This window comes from Equus przewalskii, chromosome 15 (assembly GCF_037783145.1).
Source record: "Equus przewalskii isolate Varuska chromosome 15, EquPr2, whole genome shotgun sequence".
In the NCBI taxonomy this organism is placed as follows: domain Eukaryota; kingdom Metazoa; phylum Chordata; class Mammalia; order Perissodactyla; family Equidae; genus Equus; species Equus przewalskii.
The window spans coordinates 43,559,309-43,582,303 of NC_091845.1; the positions used below are offsets into that span (position 1 = coordinate 43,559,309).

General features: G+C 37.7%; 1 protein-coding gene across 9 annotated transcripts in view; it reads right to left on the bottom strand.

Moving 5' to 3' along the window:
* Window positions 1-22,995, bottom strand: part of TCAIM (T cell activation inhibitor, mitochondrial) — a 44,622-nt gene that overhangs the window by 12,473 nt on the left and 9,154 nt on the right. For all 9 annotated transcript variants that reach the window (XR_011527482.1, XM_008527982.2, XM_008527979.2 and 6 more), the window contains 4 exons: window positions 20,678-20,813; window positions 16,155-16,308; window positions 10,838-11,090; window positions 1,388-1,510 (listed from right to left, as the gene is read on the bottom strand). Coding sequence is in view for 8 of the 9 variants with exons in the window: in XM_008527982.2 (XP_008526204.2) it covers window positions 1,388-1,510; window positions 10,838-11,090; window positions 16,155-16,308; window positions 20,678-20,813 (666 nt within the window). In the remaining variant the exon portion in view is untranslated. The remainder of the gene's footprint in view (window positions 1-1,387; window positions 1,511-10,837; window positions 11,091-16,154; window positions 16,309-20,677; window positions 20,814-22,995) is intronic.

Genomic DNA, 22,995 nt, shown 5'->3' on the forward strand with positions numbered 1-22,995 from the left:
ATAAAGCTACTAAATGCTCGTCTTATTAATAAATGGTCTTTCATATAGGCACTTAGAATTAGAAACAAGGTCATTAGTCACGATGTTTGCCTTTGCTGGAGATGTGGTTAATCTTCCAGTAGGTGGAGAAGCCGTCACGTCCATGGTCCTCAAACGCTTTGGTCTCCGAACCCCTGCGCACTCATAAAAATGGAGAACCCCAAAGAGCTTTTGTTTATGTGGGCTATATCTATTTATATTTATCATAGTAAAAATTAAAGGTGAGAAATTTCTCCACTATATGGTAAAATAATGCTTAATTCTTTTTATGTTTAAGAACTTCTTTCATTTTCCTAATTCCAGTCTCTTGGACAGAGTTTTAATAATTTATACAAAAAAAGTTATTTTTATGTACATGAATTTACTTATTTTATAAACTTTTGAAAAGGATCTTATTATTTGGTTTTTACTTAGAAAACTCTGTTACTAGACCATGGAATTGGAAGAAACCCTATAATGGAAGCTCGGCCTGAAAGTGTTGATGTCATGATGAAAGAGCAGCCATCAGCACGAGGCCGATTGTCCCACACGCTCCGAGTCTAAACACCTTCCTCTGAAATGTGAATTATCTTAGGAAACTATGATTTGAATACACAAGAATAGAACATATAAGCACTACCTGTACTCCGTGAGCACAGAAACAAGGTGCTAGTATGGGACGCAGACATTTGGTTCAATATAAGAAAATAGTCCTGACAGAGAGGGTTGAAAACAACACAACAGGCTATGGTGAACAGCCACAGAAATGCGCAAGCAGGAGAGCACGGGACAAGCTTTCAGGGTTCTTGTAACGGGGAGCCCCATGACTCAATCACACGACCCCTCCTTTTCCCTTCTTTACGGTTTTAACAGCTGCTAAATCTACTTTTATAATAAACTTCAGCATGTATCTTTATTTAACTGCGATTTCCAGGTTTATGAAAACTTATCTAAAGTCATGCTATGTGACAGAGTACTAAGAACACAACATCCATTTTCTCTCTTCCTTTTTCTTTTTAAACTCAAATACCAATCTGATCGGCATTTGAATTGGAATATTGTTTTTTATACATTATGTGTATATGGAAAAGGGCATTTTTCTTACAAATTCGTCATGTAAAAAAGTTCAACTATTATGCTAAAAATGTCAGTATCTAAACCTTACTTTGCTATTTTAAACAAGAAATTGATAAAAGTTTCCTTACATACATGAACATTTGATTACTTTCATAGAAAGTAACAGAAAGACAACTGAAAAATATGTAGTTATCAGAATAATTAAAGATACAAATATTTAACTGAAGGGAAGCTTTACCAGTAGATAGTACATATTCACTTTAATCTCTCAATTAGGTTCTGTCTTTATTACCTGATATCTGAGAGCTGCAACTGATGAGACAGTTCATCTTTTAAACGATCTAGTTCTTTTCTAAGCGGCAAACTATTCTTCAGCTTTTTAACAGCACTTTTTCCATTGTTATCTAACCAGGATCTGGAAAGAAAAAAAGAGATACACACTTTGTAATACTAACTACAATGCAAACATTCCTACTATTAACAGACAAATGCATTCTCTTAAAGCAGCCCCAATGTTAAACTGAGTTTCCAATCAAACTTTACCAAATTATAAGTACAAAACAAATGAGGGGAGAAGCGAGTGTAGACAGAAGTAGTTGAGATGAGACTTAAACTGGGCATTTGGTTAGCTGGAGAGGACGCAGTTGTAAACGAGCACCAAGGTAGCCAACAGAGCAGCCTGCAAGGAGGTGCTCTTGGAAACTTCGTGGTAAAGACTAGACTGCTAAGGTCTGACCAATAGAGGGACTTGGCTAGACAGACGAGGGAATAAGCATTGAGAGTTCAGGGTACTAACCACCAAGGTTAAAATAAAGAAAGAAATGGGAGTCTACCCAGCTAGAATCCACAAAGTAAACTTGAAAGTCCCTTCGTCAGGATGCATTGCCTTTTAAATGTCACCAGTACCACTGGCTGTGTCTTTGAGTTTGACTTTTTCACCTTAATAGCTGTACTCAGCATCATGTGCTCATTTGCTCGTACAGCGGTAGGGAGTAGTTCTACCCTCACACGTACGGGACTGGTGTAGGTGGAGATCTAGGAAAGCCTACTGAAAGTTGTAGCAAACACAGTGAAAGGTTTTAAAGTACCTTTAATTTTTTGGTGTAATTAAAATTGAACTTTTTTTATATACAAGAGGTTGTCATAGCTAGAATATGATTTAACAGGTGCTGGCATAACAGACATTTTAAAAATTATCAAGTTGATAATCTTGGAACCAATCAAATCATTATGCATTTACCAAATATTTATCTGGAATGCCTGATACTGTGTTGTATTGGGATATAAGGAAGATAAGTTTGCGATGTAAAGGAAGACACATTTAATAAGGAATATAGAGATAAGCAATTAGAATAGAATATATGAACTTCTATGAGAACAGAGGAAGAATGAATTAATTCTGCCTGGAAGGTTCTGTAAAACAGGTGACATGTAAGCTGAAACATGAGATGTGTCAGATTTTTCCAGGCAGATTAGTGAGAAGGAAGTGCATGTTAGTCATGCTAGGGTATAAGGACCTAGAAGATGAACCAATATGCCCAGATCCTATGATGCTAGAGGGAGGGGAGGCATGAGATGAGACTGGACAGGCGGGGTGGTGGAATGAGGAGGGGGTCAGACCATAAGGGGTTTTGCACATTGGGATAAGGAATTGGGACCTTATCCTCTAGGTAAAGGTGTTCAACATTTTTTAATTCACTAACTTTGCATAGTATTAATAATCCTTCCTACTCCACCTTTAAGAATATTGGTAAAAATTCTGTCATCTCTGCATAGTGTGATAAATAAGCAAATAAGTAAAAATACCTTACTTTACATCACTATTAGCTATTGCATTACAATTTTTCAACATTTTCCTCATTTACTAAGTAATACATGTTATTCAATTTACTTTAAACCATATAAGAGAAAGCATGATTCAGTGACAAATGACTCATTAAATGGCATACCATGTTTGGTTTGGGGACCAAATGTCTTAAAATGTAGATTAAGATATAATCTTACGATTATACATTTATGATCTAATTTTTGGAATTCTTACATTTAGTGTATAGAAATGACCCAGTCTAGTTTAACAATTTTTGTGTTTTGTTTCTAAATATTGAGATAAAAACGAAGGTTCTAAACATGGCTTTTAATATGCAGATAGACTGATATAAAGACAGCTGTTTCCTAGCTCTGGCCACTGAGGGGTTCAGCAGCTACTGAGCATATGTGGCACCCCAATCTTGCTTGCTAAAACCATTCCCTAATAGAAAGAACCAGAGCTTCTTGGCAAAAAGGCTGAATCAAGTGGTGGGGTAGGACAGTCCAGAGGAGCCTGAAACATCTTGATGAATCAGAAGGTAGGAGAGTTCTCAAAGAATGATGGGGACACAGAAGCCAGCTTGAGGGGATGATGAAATTAGAAAATTCAATCTGGCAACCATCACAGTAATATGTGATTCAGGCAAGAATCACCAGTGAATATTAGAGCCAGGGGGTAAAAATTTGGCGAGTAAAAGGATATTTACATAGCCCTAAATGTCTCCTCAAAAGAAACTAATTGAAGGGAAAAATAGTATTTTTACTATGGAAAAAAGTGGCAGACGTCAGCTTAATCAAATGGTCCAAGTTAATATCACTAGTAATGGGATAAATCAACATCATTTGCCTCCTATATAATCCTGAAAACAATACATCATCACTTCTGAGGTATTCCTGCTAAATATAATAACCTGACTCTAATTATGAAGAAATATCAGATATACTCAAATTGAGGGACAGTCTACAAAGTAACATCAAGGTAATGAAAGAAAAGGAAACACTGAGGAACCATTCTAGATGAAAGGAGAGTAAAGAGACATGCTAACTGAACACGACTCAGGACCTGCAATTTTCTTTCCTAGGAAAGGGCAGTGCTCAGAAAATGAGTGTTTGAATTCAAATAAGGTCTAGGGATTAGCTAACAGTATTGTTATCAAATGTTAATTTTCTGATTTTTACAATTATCCTATAGTTACACAAGAGAAGGTCCCTGTATTTCAGAAAATACAAACTAAGTACTCAGGGGTAAAGGGATATTGTGGCTGCAATTTACTCTAAAATGGTTAAAAAAAAATGTGTTCATACATAGAGAAGATGATAAAGCAAATGTGGTGAAAGGTTAACATTTGGGGGAATCTGTGTGAAGGGTACATAATTCTTTGTATTATTGCAAATTTTATGTAAGTCTGAAATAATGTCAAAATAGAAATCAAAGATAAAAAAGAAAGTATAAGTTTCAGACTAGTATTTTCAAGCACTTCTCTGGAGGGGTAAATAAGGATAGTGAATATCTTTATTCTTGAATATGTGAAAAACCAAACTGGAAAAAAAAAATCAACAAAAGAATTTTATAATTTTGGTGCTTGATGTTTCAGAATTTTGATCAAATCAATGCAACTAAGAGGTCAGGTGAAGGTCATCATGAGACAGACTTTCAGAATTATTTTTTGCCTTAACTTTTTCAGTATCAGCAGTCCATATAGTTCTTTTCTTTAAAACAATTTTAATAGGTACATGGATTCATTCTTCTCTGTAGAAGACTTCAGCACAAAAGCATCTACAGCAAAACGTGAGTCTCACTTCTCAGCTCACACTTATTAGGCCATTTTCTCAATTATGTTCTCCAATCTTCCTACAAACACCACGCGATAATTGCTATCTTTGTAATTTGTTTTCTCTTTATGTTAGATAGAGTTGGCTCCTTCGCTGGTAACCAAGAACCCTGAAATTCTCTTGGATTTTCTTGGTGACAATCATAAAGAACAAAAGTGTACCTCTGCCTTTGTGACATGACACATCCCCTTTCTTTTTCTTATTGCATTGGCTGGACCCTCAAGGACAAATAAGTTTCAGAGGTGATAGCAGGCATTCTGGCTGGCTTATTTCTCCTCTCACCTGCTATCTTTCAAAAATGCCTAAAAATTTGTGTATTACTGGCATTCCCTTGTTTTCCTTCACCAACCTCCATGAACTTTCATAAATTCCTGGGGATTTGCAGGCGACCATCTGGGAAAAGCTTCTCTGGATAATGCATGAGTTATTCAGGGGAATGACGTGATAAAATCCCTTTGTAAAATTGAGAATGTAGGTTGATGGAATATAACGTCTAGGTTGTAGGGAAGAGAAACCAGAAGTAAAAGATCCTTTAGGAAGTTATTCTAACAGCCTGGGAGAATGAGGCAAGGTGAATTCTCATTAAGCGTCTTTGAATAATCTTTCCCCCTGCTAAATAAAAACTACGAAAACAAACTGGAAGTAAGCTGAGAGCTATATTTACTTTAAAACCTTTTGGACATACTCTCTCCCTGACTTCTGTCCTGTGATTGGCCATAGTACTTTTTCAGTATCTCTTTTTGAGAGACACAATCACCGTATAACAATTATTTCTGTACATGTCTTATTTACCCCACTACCCTATTACCTGCATAAGGGAAAGATGAGTCTTTTATTATCTAACGTATTTTTAATATAAATGTCATTTCAGTGAGATCACTAGACAACATGAAATTTGACTATGCAGATTAAACTATAGGGCAAAGAGAAAAAAATACCTTCTTGTCCAATATGGAAGCACACAGTTATCCTGTCCATCCACACTCTAGGTCTAAGAGACAAAGTTCTAAATTATTCTCTAAATGAGAATACTCTATTGGATTTAAAAAGGATCAGTATTGCTTGAATTTGCCATAAAATTCATTTATATTCTTAGCTTAATTTTACAATCATAATCATTCATAAAATTTGAACCCTTTATTAATGGGGAGAAATCCATTCAACGACTATTGAGATAAAGTAAATAGAGTCATCTTATAATTATTCTACAGCAAAATATCAAGAAAATCAGCCTATTTTAACTTTTACTAGTCAACAAATCTCTTATGCTGAAATTTCTTATAAAAATCTATAAAAAATGAAATTATCTAAAGTAAACATTACTTAGTAATCACTGATACGTTTTTTAAAAAATAGTGATAGTTCTTTTTCTAAAAGCTTTATTAAAATGTAATACATATACATACAACTCATCAATTTTTAGTATGTTCACAGAATTATGCAGCCACCACCACAATCAATTTTAGGACACGTTTACCCTCCTCATAAGAAATCATGTACCCATTAGCAGTCACTACAATCCTCCCCTCCAGCCCTAAGCAACCACTTCTTGCTGTCTGTCTCTACAGAATTGCCTATTCTAGACATTTCACATAAACGGAACCATGCAGCACGGGGTCCACTGTGACTGACTTCCCTCGCTGAGCATGTTTCAGAGCTCACTGCCGCTGCAGCAGGGGGCAGCGCTTTGTTTTTACGGCCAAAACACTACTCCATCGTACGACTACACCACATTTTGTTTATCCACTCATCAGCTGATGGACATCTAGGTTATTTCCACTTTTTGGCTACTACGAATAATGCTGCTATGAACAAGTTTTTGTGTGGACATTTATTTTTCCCTACATCCCTGACAACACTTGGTACTCTCTTTTTGATTATAACCATCTTGGGGTATGAAGTGGTATCTCACGGTGGTTACTTTGCCTTGGTTCAAAAATGATTTTATTACCTTTATAATAATAAATATAATACACGTATTGTTATAAGATCCAGGCAAAGAGAAAAAAAGCTGACAACGAAAGGAAGCCAAAGGCAAGTGGTATATAAAAAAGAATCGCATGCATATCATGGTTGGACTGCAAATTGAAGACAATTATTTAGTTCTTAGTTCCAATGGTTTAGTTCCTAGGGCCATGATGTTTTTGAGATAAAAATATCTCAGTAACTCAGGAGAAGTTCTGTTTTTCATGGGTTTAAGAGAATGAAAAGAAGAGCCACGATCCAAATTGCAGTAAAGCTAAACTGGCACAACACTCAAATTCCTAGGCCTCAAACTGCATGGAACAAAGTACGGCATTTACACCAATAGCTTTTCAAACTTCTTTGATGGCAACCCATGGTAAGAAATATTTTAAATGGTGACCCAGTATACACATACACAAACACACACACGTCTATTTATATATAACTAAAACAAGTTGCTCAAAATACATTTTGGAGAAACAATACTTAAACTTATGACAATATATATTTAACAAATGTAAAAAAGGAACACAGTGAAGCAAAACAACTTTGCTAGTCCCAAATCACCAAATTGTGTGTTCTGACTTAGAACTTGAAAAACAGTGACTCAGCCTATAAACCAGGGAAGACTAAAGAAATGCATGGTATGAGTTGGATCGTGACTATAGAATTCCCAAACATCCTACAGAAGTAATTCCAATGCTACAGTTGTCCAGTGTGGCATTTGGTGGACACTAAGCTTGATTCAGAACTTAGACCCTGAAAGTGAAACATACCTACCTGAGCAAACTTCTAATAGAGAAAATGGGAAGTCTGACATTCACTGGTATCTTAGTAGCTAACACAACAGCATTTTAATGATCTTTCTATAGTTCAATGACATGTTTTTTTTAGTGGGACACACATTATATAGGGGCTTATTCTATTGAGTACAAATGGATCCAGTTGGTTCCTTCTGAACACAAACTCTATATACATTTTTATTATAATATTATATCCAAAATATGGAAATACTAAAATCTACAACACAGAGTAGCATTTCCTAACTTTTTTAGACTGGTAAATTCCTTTTATTACAGTATATAATTTTAAAAAACTCCTTAGGTATTAAACATTTTATTATTTTAGATGGTATATAGTAAAGTGATTTTAAATAAGATAAAGCACAATTTGCTGAGAAATTCAAAATTACATAGTGCCCTAACATGTAGATTGAAATGTAATTACCAGATGTAATATGAAAATAGATTAAAAGGAGCTTTTATGACCTGATAATTCTTCTACGTTGTGTTTTAAAAAACTCAACTGATTCATTTTCACAATTTCTGTGTTTTATTTCAAAATGGTGAGACAATTTCAGCCTGTACTTCTCAGGATGGCAAAAACAAAATTATTTAAAAATTAAAAGTGTGCACTAAATAATATTGTTATTTTCTCTTTTTAACATTATATTCTGAAATTTTAAGAAATACCTTAGCATGGTTTCAAGAATAAATTTTGATCAGATGAATGTAATTTATAAATCAGGTGAAGATCAGTCTGATGTAAACTTGCAGAATTATCATTTTTACGCTCCTTCTGAACTACATAATTCAGCATGTGCTCCTTACGACTCCTATTCTATAACCTACACCGATAATGAAGATGAATTAAACAATACAAGAATGAAAATAAAAACTTAAACCGTACATGGCTAGAATGACCATGGTAGGTAACAAATTCTGGCTGAGTGACAGGTGCCCTAAACCTCCTTACTAGGTGGCAGTCGCTCCATTCACACAATTTGAAAGATTTCAAATGGTTCAACAATTTTATACTTATTTGTAAAATCATTACAAATTTAAAAAAATGAGGGCTGGCCCAGTGGCACAGTGGTTAAGTGCACACATTCCACTTCTCGGGGGCCGGGGGTCACTGGTTCGGATCCTGAGTGCGGACATGGCACCGCTTGGCAGAAGCCATGCTGTGGCAGTCATCCCATGTATAAAGTAGAGGAAGATGGGCATGGATGTTAGCTGAGGGCCAGTCTTCCTCAGCAAAAAGAGGAGGATTAGCTCAGAGCTAATCTTCCTCAAAAAAAAAAAAAAAAAAAAGAATAATTCAAACAATAAATTAATACAGGTACCATTCTGGCTTTCATGATATGAGCTCCTGGAAAAAATCAATGTAAAACAAAACAACAAACAAACCCCGAGCAGAGGTTCCTTCAAATTGGGCAATACCCCCGTTTGGGAAAAGGTCAAGACCGGTTTGAAGGGGTTTGGGGCCTGTGAGAACACGCCTGAATAGGGAAACGGAGTTAAGTGAGGGAAATACGAGATACGAAAGCTTTCAAACTATCTTGTTGAACTGGCTTTTCATAGCTTCAGTCTGTCTTCAGTAGTCTGCCAGCTGGCTACCTCTGAGCTCTGGGTCCTCGGGACAAGCTTCTCACCGTGGTGCACACGCAGCTCCAGACTGAGACTGTGCCCTACAAAACACTCCACAGAAGCACAGACGAACTGCTCCTCGCAAGTCCCTGGATACATTATTCTTAAGCCTCTTAGCTTGAGGCGAGGCCCAACAACTCTCAGTGTTGCTTTTTTGCCTTGACTTACCCAATCCCACTTTTTTTCTGTATGCTTTAGGCCAGTCGTTCCCAACCTTTTGATCACCTGGACACACTGTGAGATATTTAGAGCAATAGCCTCCTTAAGGGTGCAAACAAAGTTTCACGGGCTGTATCCCAGTGGGTATAACGCTGAGACCTCTCTCATAGTTCATGCTCAAAGCAATTTTCTTAACTCCCGCTGCAGCCTCTGTGTGTAATTTACCTTCAATCATCTCTTCTGTTTCCCCAAACCAATTTTTAAATTCATCAAACTCTGTCCCACCATGACTGTTCTTCATTTTTTTACCCCTACTTCTTACTGTCTCATTACTTCTGGTCTAACATTAAATGATCATTCCCAAAGCCATGTTTTCCTCTCGGTTTTGTTTACAGAAGAGAATCTAAACAATTAAAATCGACACACTTGGGGAGGTGATTTATCTGTAAGTTACACATGCAGAAGGATCAGAGACAGACCGTCACCACAGACACATACACACAGCCATGCACACACGCCCGCAGACATATCCTCGTCTCCCTTTCTGTACTGGACTCTGCTACCTTCCTGCGTCTTCAGCCTCATTTGGGATCCAGCTGGATGACAAGGGGAGGAATCCCTGAGTTAGTGTAGATGATCCACAAAGCAAATGCTCTGCCAGTGGATACTGAAGGATAAGTTACCACCTGTCATGAGGGAGAACCGTCTGGTAAGCCATGGTCTCTTTTGATACAACTATAGGAACAGAATACGGCTGGTCTTCATAGAGTCCAAAATGACTTATTCAAAATATGTTAATGCTGATTTTACAAACAAGACTAATGATAGAGAAAAGAGAAATATTTTATAATGGCTTTTATAGTTAAAAATTATTCTTTTTCGGGGCTGGCCCCATAGCTGAGTGGTTAAGTTCGTGTGCTCCGCTGCAGGCGGCCCAGTGTTTCGTTGGTTCGAATCCTGGGCATGGACATGGCACTGCTCATCAAACCATGCTGAGGCAGCGTCCCACATGCCACAACTAGAAGGACCCACAACGAAGAATATACAACTATGTACCGGGGGGCTTTAGGGAGAAAAGGAAAAAAATAAAATCTTTGAAAAAACAAAAATTATTCTTTCTCAATCTGTTCCAGATGATATTTTTAAATGTTGTCTCCACATATTTTTATTATGTACGGATTATTACACTAAAGTACATTATTACTGAACTCTCTGAAGACATTGGAAATGTTTAACACATGAAGAAGCTTAAAATTTTTTTACTAGTCTTAGGTATATCCTTTCTCCATATACAAGGGGTAACTTGGGGAGCAGAATTTTAAAAACTTAAACAAAACAAAACCATCTCCTGTATGTGTTTGGCATCAAAAGACAAAAAAACCCAAATACAATTGAAGTATTCTGGCAACTTTAAGTAAAAAACATGAAATATCTTTTTTATAATGGTTATCAGATTAACTATATGGATAGCATTACCTTTCCAGGAAAACTAGACTTTAATTTTAAACACGAACTACAAATAAGTTTAGTAAATAAAAACTTTTACATACGTTAGGGTTGTTTCCATTCTTGAGACTTGTTCGAAGTCTTCATCAGGGTCCTTGAATCCAGTAAAGGAGTAATAAGACTTGTCCCATCTGATAGGCCTGTCAGGCATCCTTTTAGCCTCTTTGAGAGGCTGGGAATGCACAGTAGTATTCAAGCTTTGGATATGTTCAATAGATAAACTGCAGGAGTTGAGAATATATAACACTGTGCTTAGCAGATCTCTGGTGTGCAAAGTAAATTTGACTGCTCGAAATCCTAGAGAATATAATTTCCCCAAACAATTAATATAGATAATTATTTGCTTTACTTTTAAAAACAATTTTTCACACAACATTTATAGAATCAAAATCTTTTAAAACATTCCATCACCAATTAAAATTCATCCTGTTGGCAAATCATCTGTAAATGGAAAACTACTTTCCTTCTCCAAAACTATACCACAGTTTTTTTTTTTGGTGAGGAAGATTGGCCCTGAGCTAACATCTGTGTCCATCTTCCTCCATTTTGTATGTGGGACACTGCCACAGCAGGGCTTGATGAGTGGTGTAGGTCCACACCTGGGATCCGAACCTGTGAACCCCAGGCCGCTAAAGTGGAGCTTGCTGAACTTAACCATTACACCACTGGGCCAGCCTCAGTATACCACACTATCTTTACCTCCATGAATTCCTCCAATTGTCAGCTCCCTTTTCTAGTTTGGCACCAGTGACCAAACCCACCCCAGCCCAAGAAGGGGATTCAGAATATTTTCAGTGCTGCCCATAAATTTGGTCTCTACAATCTAAGAAAGGGAAAAGCTCTCCTATGAGCAAGCGTCCACCAAAGATAGCTTCTAGCACTAAGACGAAGGGTTGGTAGGTGGGAAGGCTGCCCTGTGACAGTAGTTCAGACGAGGAGAGGGACCAGACAATCTAGTCTCAGTGGTCACAGAAACCATCTGGAATTTTCTCTGAGACTGAAAGCGACTGTCCTCATATTTGCCCACCCAATTAGCTAGTAACTAGTATTTTCAGAAGTGATTTAAAATTCTCTAATTGTTTAAAAGTTAGCGCTTCACAAACTGATTTTGACACTGCATAGTCACTGGGCTAAGGTTAGTAATCTAACTTCTTAAGTCATCAATAGAAAATCCACTATTTTCCCCCTCCTTTATTGGGTGTTAGGTGTGGCTCTAATTGAATTTATATAACCTTTCAACCAACACTCCCACCAACAGTGACATTATTATCTCTCTTTTCAAATGTGAAGAAGCATAGGCTCAAGGGGGTTAAGAAAAATGGAGCAAAGGCTGATATCTGAGTTGACATCAAGCCAAGTATTTTCTCCATTACTACAACATGCTGACCCTTCTTTTTTTGAAAAAATATTTTAAATTGGTTTTGAAAATTATACAAGTATTATATAAGCATATCCTTATTGTAAAATTATACATACATACATACATATATATATTAAAAATAAAGGTCTCCTATGAACAGGTGCACAACCTCATGCCTTTACTAGACATAACCACTATTAACAATTAGGTACATATTAATATGGTAGCTGCTAGCCATATGTGGCTATTTAAAATAAAATAAAATAAAAAATTTAGTTCCTGGTCATACTAGCTACATTTCAAGTGCTCCATAGCTACACGGGGCTCGCGTTTGCTGTATTAGTCAGTACACATGGAGAACATTTGCATCACCGCAGAAAGTTCTCTTGGATAACACTGCTCTAGACCTTTTCTATGTGCTTGTGTGTGAGTAAATCATATATCTGCTATGTATATGTGTTTACAGAAAAACTCACTCACAGTTTGGATTATTTGTTTTTAATATATAAATGTCACCATTTTGGGTCTATTACTTTGAACTTGCTTTTGTTACTTAACCTTGGTGACCCTTCCATAACTGTATGTACACATTAACCTCATTCTTCTTAGTAGTCATATATTAGCCCATATAATGAATGTAGCATACTTTATTTAACTTTCCAAAACTGATGGACATAAGAGTTGTTTTCAAATCTTTCGCGATTCCCTACCTGGCTGAAATTTATTTTCTTGTCTTTGCCATTGATGACAGATAACAATCTAAATCATTCTCAGAGATACATATTATGCTTGCCACACAGATTTATAGAATCTAAAGCATGCAAACTAAGAAAGATTTTCTAGTTGAATCATTTGATGGTAAAGTGAGAAACAGTGCAGGAGAACTATTCCAGTCAGTGAAAGAGGAAAGGAAAATCCAAATTCTTGCATGTGAGGTTGAGAAGAAATAGTTTACCCTTAGGAGAGCTAAGTCAGAAAATAAATTTCAGTTTCTATCTTAATTTAGCAATTCTACTAATTATTTAATTCCCTGTAAGGACTGCTATATGGTGTGGAATGCCTGAATCAGACCATGTATATCCCTCACTGGGAAACAGTACCTAATTAATTGAGTTTGACTATTGAAGCTAAACATTTTTACATGCTTATTGGCTATTTGTATGTATTACTTGCTGAATTGTCTAGTCATTGTCTTTGCCTATTTTTATAACAGAGTTACTCTATTGTCTTAGAACTCTTTATATATTAACATTGTCTTTTTGTGATAATATGCTGTATGTTTTCTCCCATTTCTAATTTACTTTTTTTCTATAATCTATTTTATTTATGAATGGCTCCAAGTTAACCATTAACTGAAAGTAGAGGATTTTTCTCTTTCCTCAGCTAGGGCTGACTACAACTGTTTGCTTTAGCATTAACTCACAGAAAGCTCTCAGTAGATCTTTAATTGCTTTAAAATTTATTCTAATAATGAAGTTTATTTCCTCATGGACCACCAAAAAGATGTAGGGCTGAAGAAAGGATTTAGGTCTTTAATTTCAGTTATGAAAATCACTAGGAAATATTTTACCTACTATTATCTTAATTATTAATGAAAAGATGATTAATGATTTCTAGTATTCTAAAAATAAAAACTTAAAAAAACACAATCTTCATTTTATAATCAGATAAAATGATTAAAGAGATAAAAAAATTTTAAGTCTTTGCCAGAGTGCCAATCTTTGTCATAAAAGCAAAGGTAAAAATGATTATTAACAATAATTTTAAAGAAGAATTAATAGATAGTGTGGCATATAAATCAAAACACTGGACTAGGAATAAGGAGACATTAGTTTTAGTACCAGCTCAGTCCCTAATTTACTTGTGAAACTTTCTAAGTTTTCAAACTTGGTTTATTCTTTAATTCCACATATAGTCAATATTTAAGACAAATCCAGCTGATGGCAGTAGTGGAAGTGGTAGCTATAGCTGTAGAAATGAGCCTGACTCTCTCAAACAAATAAAAATAAAAACTGGTGATAATTTTTATTTAAAAAATTGTGAGGCCAGCCCTGGTGGCCTAATCGTTAAGTTTAGTGCACTCTGTTTCAGTGGCCCAGGTTCGGTTCCTGGGCGTGGACCAATATCACTCTGTTAGTGGTCATGTTGTGCTGGTGGCCTATATACTAAAAAATAGAGGAAGACTGGCACGGATGTTAGCTCAGGGGAAATCTTCCTCAGGAAAAAAAAAATGTAAAGGATGTAATTTGCTTTTATAAATTCCATCTGGCTTGGAGAAATCATGAAACCTTAGTAGACCACTATGTGTAAATATGATGTTTTTTCAATTCCTAACCTAATCCTGACCTTGGGTAATAGGAACATGTATCTACTAAAAAATATTTATGGGGCCAACCCAGTGGTGTAGTGAGCAGTTGGGTTCACGCGCTCCACTTGCATGGCCCGGGGTTCGCGGGTTCAGATCCTGGGTGCAGACCTACACACTGCTCATCAAGCCATGCTGAGGTGGTGTCCCATATACACGCTAGAGGAAGACTGGCATGGATGTTAGCTTGGGGACCATCTTCCTCAAGCAAAAAGAGGAAGATTGGCAACAGACGTTGGTTCAGGGGCAATCTTCCTTACCCCCCATCCCCCCCCTAAATTTATGACTACTTGGTCTTATACTAGCAAAGAATGTATCTCAGTTGTTCCAAGACTTTCACGGCTAAGAACAGCACATTGATAATGATTATTTACACTATTCAAAAAGAATAGTGTCATTTAGAGTGATAAACGTAATTATTATTATTGCTACTACTACTATTATTTACAGCCTTCTTCAGAAGAGCCGTTGCTTCACATCAGGCTATGAGTTGACTTTTTGTCTCTGAATAATGAAGAATAGGGTCTATTTTTAATAAAGCTCCAAATCAGAGGTAGATGGAGAAACAGCCAAGGAAAGGAGTTTGTGATTCCTGATCTCCCCTATTCAATCACGGGAGAATAAAAGACAGGAGAAAATATACTATCAAATGCTCATCCTTGGAGAGACTGGGTGGGAAGCTGTCTTCCACAGAAGACCCCCTGTGAGCCCTGGCTGGATCAGGCTCCTGCTCGCTCCCTCAGAGGGCCTGTGAGCCCTGCGAGCATCAGGTGTGAGTCAGGGGTCTTCAGTGTGAACGCCTCAGCAACACACAGCACTTTCATTTGAACAACGAAGAACCAGAAGTTAAATTAAGGTCACACAGCTAGTCACTGGCACAGTGAGAACCAGACTCTAGGTCTCAAAAGACCTATCAAATTTTGAGTCTTATGACAGCTTGTTTCAAAAAAATTACAGTATGTTTTCTACTTGTTTAAGCTTTAATGCAGAGAGCTCTCAGTAAATTTTTAAGTTGTTTTAAAGTTCATTCTAAAAATGAAGTTATTTCCTCAAGGATCACCAAAAGGTATACTTAGAGAAATGACAGACCCCTATTTGCCATTAATTTTAAGTATTACTGGATCACGGCTAAGGCAGCGACAAAGGACCATAAGGCTGTATATTAAGGTTGATTAGATTTTAGAAACAGCGTAAGGCTGGAGTGAAAAGTCCTGGGTTCAAGACCCATAGTCTATCTCCATAGTCCTGGGAAAGTCACTGGTCATTACTAAGTTACAACTGGGTGAATACCACCTAACCCCACAGGGTACTCTGAGGACTAAATGAGAGAACGGAAGCTGTATTTAAAAAAAACATAATTGTTATACACATGTTTAACACTTAAGACAGCACTGAAATAGGAAGGGACAAATAGGAACACTTCAGTTTTACAGGAAAAGTTTAAACACAAAAAATGGCTTGTCACACACATGCAGCCAGGAACAGAATCTAATTCTAGGAAAACACTTGATTAAATCACAATGTTTTTCTATGACCAAGGCTTTAATCCAAAGGTATTCAGGCAATGTCAGGCTGAAGGAACACACTTAAACACGGAGCTGGTTGCAAGGGACACACTAGAAATGAGAAAACGTACCGGCAGTACTAAAGGGCTCCTGGCCATCAGAGGAATTCTGGTCTCTTTCTCTTACATAAAATGTAAGCTGAGTTGGTTTCAAAGACTTGAAGCCTGGTTTCTGGAGGTTTTCTAAGTAGACACTTAATCTCTTAAGAGAATTTTCATTGACTTCCTGGAAAAAAATATTAAGGGGCATTTACACACAAAATAGAACACGGAAACAACTTATATCCTGACCGTTTAAACACAATATTGAGGGTATTAAATAATTTAGTATTAAAAAATGTTGGGGGGCCGGTCCCATGGCCAGGTGGTTAAGTTCGCATGCTCCGCTGCGGCGGCCCAGGGTTTCGCTGGTTGGGATGCTGGGTGCGGACATGGCACCGCTCATTAGGCCATGTTGAGGTGGCACCCCACATACCACAACTAGAAGGACCCACAACTAAAATATACAACTATGTACTTAGGGGATTTGGGGAGAAAAAGCAGAAAAAAAAAAGAAGATTGGCAACAGTTGTTAGTTCAGGTGCCAATCTTTAAAAAAAAACCCAAGAACATGTTGGGACTCGATAGCTCTTTGGGAACGGTTAAAACTGGATCCACATCTTACAACACAGAATGAACTCCACACAGCTGAGATATTAAAAAAAAACACGTAACCACATAAATACTTGAAGAAAACATGGTGGAATTCCTCTATAACTTCAGTGTGGAAAAAGCCTCATGATGACTATCTCAAAGTAAAAAATGACTGATAAATCCAACTACATAAAAAATTTAAAAAAACCATAAAAACCCACAAACATACACACAATATGCAGTCTACAGACAAATAAACAACTGGGATAAGAATATTTGCAAGTTATTTCATAGAAAAGGGATAATTTCTCTCTGTACAAAGGGCCCTTAAAATGCCCACCCAGAGGAGATTGGTTGAATTAGGGTATACTCATTCAATGGAGTACGATATGACCAAAAAGAAGAAAAAGAAAAAGAGAGCGCTGTAGAAGTTATCTGGGAACTGACATGGAGTGATTTCCAGGATTGTTAAGTGAAAAAAGAAAAGAAGGAACACTTTAGTGAAGGAATAGCTCTACAGAATGGCATAAATAATAACTTGCTTCTTATCACTCCAGGGCCCCTTCTAGACACACGGTGTGATCTGAAATTAGGAACTGTTCATTTTTGTTTGTTTAATTTATTACAATACTCTCTTCTTAGCCATGACAGTCCTGTGAGCAGCTGAGGTACCTTTCCTGCTAGTGTAGGACTAAACCTTCAGAATTATTTTTTGATACATGTTTCTATTTTCGCCAAAAGAAACAGGCAAAACAACCTGGAGCTAATAAAAATGGCTCTCTATAGGAAGTTAACAGGCACGGGGTAATGGAAATAGGGATGGGAGTAAGACTTCAGAGTAAACTTTGTATTTAGTTTTGGCTTTTGAATCTATAAATGTTTTACATATTTTAAAAATGAATTAAAATGAGGAGGATAAACAACATTTGTGCTTCACTCTGAGATCCTGGCCTGACGCCATGACTAGATGGGACTGTAAGTCTGTTTCCCTTAGAACAGGGGCAAGCGCGTCCTGTAAGAGTGGGAAGAAGACTGAACTGAACGTGTGGTGACAAGAACAGCGAACCGCCTTCATGGATCTCACATTTCAGTGAGGGGAGAAAAATAAATAATAAATGTAATAAGTAGGTAAATACGGTCCCTGGAAAGGGAAAAACAGGACAAGAGAAAAGTACTGCAGGAGAAGGGGTCAGGGGGGTACCAGGCAGGAAGGAAGCGGTGCCCCTTCTAAATAGGGCATTCTGGAAGAGCTGCCCCCAAAAGAGGCAGTGAAACAAGAAAGTAAAGGTCAAGCCATTCTACATGACTAACCCCCCAATAAGACCTTGAACACCAAAGCTTGGATGAGCTTCTGGGGGATGTCTGGGGGAAGGAAGATCCGAGCAGAGGGAGCAGCTAGTGCAAAGGCTTGGCACAGAGTAGGCACTCAAACACAAGCTGAAAGAGTAAATGAAAATATAAATTGACCACAACAATTACATCCAATGCATAGTGCATTGGGGGTCCCCAAGACTACTCTCAGGTTCAATGATTGGCTAGAAGGATTTACAAGAACTCAGAAAAGCTGGTATACTCACAGTTATGGTTTATTACAGCAAAAGGATGCAGACTAAAATCAGCAAAGGCAAAAGGCGCATAGGGTGGAGACCAGGAGAGACCAGGTACAAGGTTCCAGCTGTCCTCCCCAGTGGAGTTGTTCAGACAGGGCTTAATTCCAGCAATGATGTGCGACAACAGATGAGAAGTGCCGCCAACCCAAGGAAGCCCATCCAAGCCTTGGTGTCCAGGGTTTTACTGGGACTCAGTCATGTAGGTATGTAGCACCCATGTGACTGACCTTTGCTAGTGAGTCTCCAGCGCCCACAGAGGACTCCCACATGAGAAAACAGGTGTTCACCCTAAATCACATTGTTAGCAGAAACTATCTCACAGGTCCAAGGCCTCAGGCACACAACAACATCCTTGTCAGGCAGGATATTCTAAGGGCTCAGAGCTCATCTCCCAGGAGGAAGTCAAGGGCCAGGAGTGAAGCCAGGCATCTCTCTAGAACGCGCAGGGTTTAAGTAACCCAAGCCTGCTGAGTTCACCTTTTACAGCAAACAGAAGTTTTGATAAAAACAAGATACACTGGTAGAGGAGGGAAAACATTCACCTACTGCTAGGCTTAATCTTCTCATACATGTTGGGTTTAAAAACTTTAGGTTATTAATACATCCTCAAGGTAGTGGATATTTTTCTGTTGATTCAACTTACTAATTACTTAGAAAGGATCTGACTTTCAATAGCCAATATATATACCAAATATCAGAATCAGAATATTTTCTTAGAGCAAAGAAGGAAAATTGACTTTTTTTTCCCACTGCAAGTAGAAAAAAGGAGTATAATAATGTTCTAGTTTTCAAGAGTTTTTCATTCCTTTTAGTGTTAAACTAGGTATCAATGTTATGGAAGATAAAAAGAACCAATGAGATAATTCCAAAGTATTTGGCTTTGTAATATACTATCTAATGTTAAAAAATATTAGCCTTCCTAACTAAGTTTATCCTAAGCTATTTTTCCTAACGTGTGCATTCCCTGAGCACACACTGACTGGTGCTGTAGGGAAGTGGACCAGAGCATGCAACATAAAGGAAGACCATTAGGGCATCGAAAAACCTCCCGGTATCATCCTTATAAAAGGGATTTAGCACCGTAACAGAGGCCATAAATTTTCTTTCAAACCCCCAATTTTACTCTAAAAACTGGTACAGAAAACTGGAAAACTGTAATACTGGAAAGAGTTTATATGATAGCTTTATTGCCTGCATAAAAAATGACAGCTTTCATTTAAAGTAAAAACCCAATTCAGTCTGTCTCCTGTGTGTCTCCTTTACTATTCACACGGAACACTTCATTTCTGACACTTCTGGTCACCAAATGTGTGCAGGTTTTCCCCCACAACAAGCAGTTCTCTGTGATAGCTGGGTGTCCTACAGTTTAACCCAATTCTGACACTATATACTTGGAGGTAGCATCAGATCCCATAGGTTACGAGTTCAGTCCCACAAGACTGCCCCCACCCCCTGAAACACACACACACTTCAGAAGCCAGTCAGAAGCGTAGCATATCACCTGAGCTTCTGACCGAGTGCCTATAGATCGGAGGTTCCAATGACCTCTTCCTTGGCTTCTGTTAATTTGCCAGAGTAGCTCACAGATCTCAGGGAAACAGTTACCGTTACCAGTTTATTAAAGGATATGATAAAGACTTCGGATGAACAGCCAGAAGAAGAGATACACAGGGTATGTGAGAAGGTCCTGAACACAGAAGCTTCTGTCACCATGGAGCCAGGGGGCACCACCCTCCTGGTGTGTACGTGTTTACCAACCCGGAAGCTCCTTGAACCATGGACTATTGGGATTTTATGCAGGCTGCCTCAAGCAGGCGTGATCAATTATTATCTTCATTTCTGGTCCTCCTTTCTTCTCTGGAGGATGAGGTGTGGAGGTGAAAATTCCAAGCTCCTAATGATGGTTTGTTCTTTCCAGTGACCAGTGACCATCTAGGAGACATCCAGGAGCCCACCCAGAGTCACCTCATTAGAACAAAAGATGCTCCTAGTGCTCTTATCACTTAGGAATTTACAAGGGTTTTAGGAGCCCTGTGCCAGGGACGCGATCAAAGACAAATATCAGAACAACAGATGCTCCTAGAAAATTAGAAGGGTTTTAGGAGCTTTGTGTCAGGAACCAGGGGCAGAGACCAATACATATATATATTTTCTATTCTCTCACATTTCATAAAAAACAATAGTTATATTTTCAGTTTTTAGTATCTACATTTCAAATTAGTTCAAAACACTGATTATATCACGACGACAAAACAATCCAAATTTACAGAACTCTCTGTACTATATCGTAACAAAGGTAAATAAACTAAACAGAAATGTAGACTAAAGCTTAAAAAAAAAAAAAAAGTTTACCCTTTCTCTGGGGTGCTGTCCAAAGAAATCTGGATGTACTGCAAAATAGAATGGCCTCAAGGCATTGACTGCTTCAGCTCCTGATAAAGCTCTTGAGTAGAGAAACCAGCGTGGAAATATCTTCTCCAGACACAACCTGTTGAAGAGATGTGGATCTATTATTCATGAGGCACTCACACACACAAATCCCCAGTGCATAAAGCGACAGTAACATTAAAATATGGAAAAGACCATAGAAACAAGATAGAAACCAATAGTCAATACTTTGTGATCTTCTGAAATCTACATAAGTTTTAATAAGCAGTGAATACCACATAATTTCCAAAAATTCTAAAGCATTGTGAGAAAATAATATTAATAATAAAATTTCCCCTCAAAAATCCAACTTTGAATTGTTAACTGGCTTCACTGCAACTCATAGCAATTTTCACTATCTTCTTCAGCTAAAAAAACCCTCACTATCCAATAGTGTAATCTTTTCTTTATAGTGAAAAATATTTTGAGAATTATAATGCTTAAAAAGATACACAATGTCTCAGTATACTTCCTCATTATTAGCATGCTAAAATTATTCTAGTTGGATAACTTGACAATCTCATTCTTAAATTTTGGCATAACTCACCTGAGAGTGTTTCTTTAAGTACAGTTTTAAATCCAGTTATTCACAGTTTTTGGGAAGCACTTCCATGACGTCTGTGTTTGAATGTCGTAATTTACCTTTTCCATTCTATCATGGCCTATAAAGAAGTCTAAACATTGTACACACTTTTGTCTCATATATTAGGTGGACTGGGTCTTTGGGAAGGTTTTATATTTTTAAAATGGTAGAGAATACAGAATCATTTCTGAAGATGTTTTTTTTTTAACAATCTTGAGACCATCAACTATTTTCAGATTACTTTTTGTTTTGATTTTTGTGTATTATCTAAACCTTTTATAAACTCAACATACAGGCTGTGGATTAAGGATTATAACAGGAATTCGAACAATAAAGGAAACACTAATACAGGTATTGAAGTCTTCAATACGTGGCAATAAGTCAATGTTAGTGACAACTCCACTTATTCCCCATCTGAGCTTCAGTTCTCATTTCCAAACGTCTGGCAGACACTTAGCTGTCCTGGCAGCCTCTCAAATTTTACATGTCTAAAAAAAGGAGCAAAGGTCATTATTTTCCTTCTAAACTCAGCATGGATACAGAAGGCAAGGAAGCAGTTAGACAGTTCAACCCAGGATTATCTTCCTTATTTCTGTCATTGTGGCACCACTGTTCTCAATGCTGCCAAAGCACAAAACCTCAAATTTACTGCTGCCCAAACTGGCTCACCATCCCCAACTCATGTTCAGTGAGTCTTGAAGCCTCGTTGTTTCTTCTCACCTTAAATGTCCTTTGAAATCAATCCTTCTTTCCATGTTCTCTGCTACCAATTATCACCAGGAAATTGGACTGCAGAGCCTCATAATCAGTCTACTCTCCTGTCTCTTTTCCCTAACCATATTGTACACAGGTTAATTTTCCTAAAATCCCAGTATCACTGTATTCCTTACTAAAACACCTCTGATGGTGTTTCAGCTTCTGCAGAATAAAATCCCCTCCCTAGTCTGGTATTTCAAGTGCTCTATAGTTATTTCCAATCTATCTTTCCAGCTTCATCTCCAAGCACTCCTTATAGCAACGCTTGGTTCCAGCCCCCAATGATCCTTCCTCCTTCCCTTTCTTCTACATGACTTCTAAGCCCTAATACATGCCCCCTTTCCCCTACTTCCACCTATCCAAATTGTACTCACTCACTAAACAATTACTGTGGAGGCATGTACCCATTTCCCCCAGAACTTTTGCTTTTGTATCCTCATTATAGTCTCTCCCTCTTTTAAACTCTAAAAAAAGAAATGGTGTGTCTCACATATTTGGAACATAGTACCATAATGTATAAATATTTTCATCTGTTCTTTCCTTCCATCTACCCATCCTCCTCAACTATCACTGCATCCTTTAGAACGGTAAACATGTTTTACACGTATTTGTTGTTGTCGAGTGTGTTAGTTGGGTCTGTTGAAAAGCAGAGGCCAAGACAGGATTAGAGGGGCAAGAGAACTATTTCGAAGGGAGGAGAAGGTAGGGAGAGCTTTCAGACCACGACTCAGGCCTGATATCTGTAGAAGGAGAGAAGAAAGGGAGGAGTATTGGGTAGGAAGTCTTGAGCTGCAGCAGAGTTCCCAGAAGGGTTCAGTCATGCCAGTGGGGAGTCCTTGAGCCAGTCACCCACTGGAGGAGTCCTGTGTCTTGCTGGAACAAGCCTGACTTAGTATCCCTACTC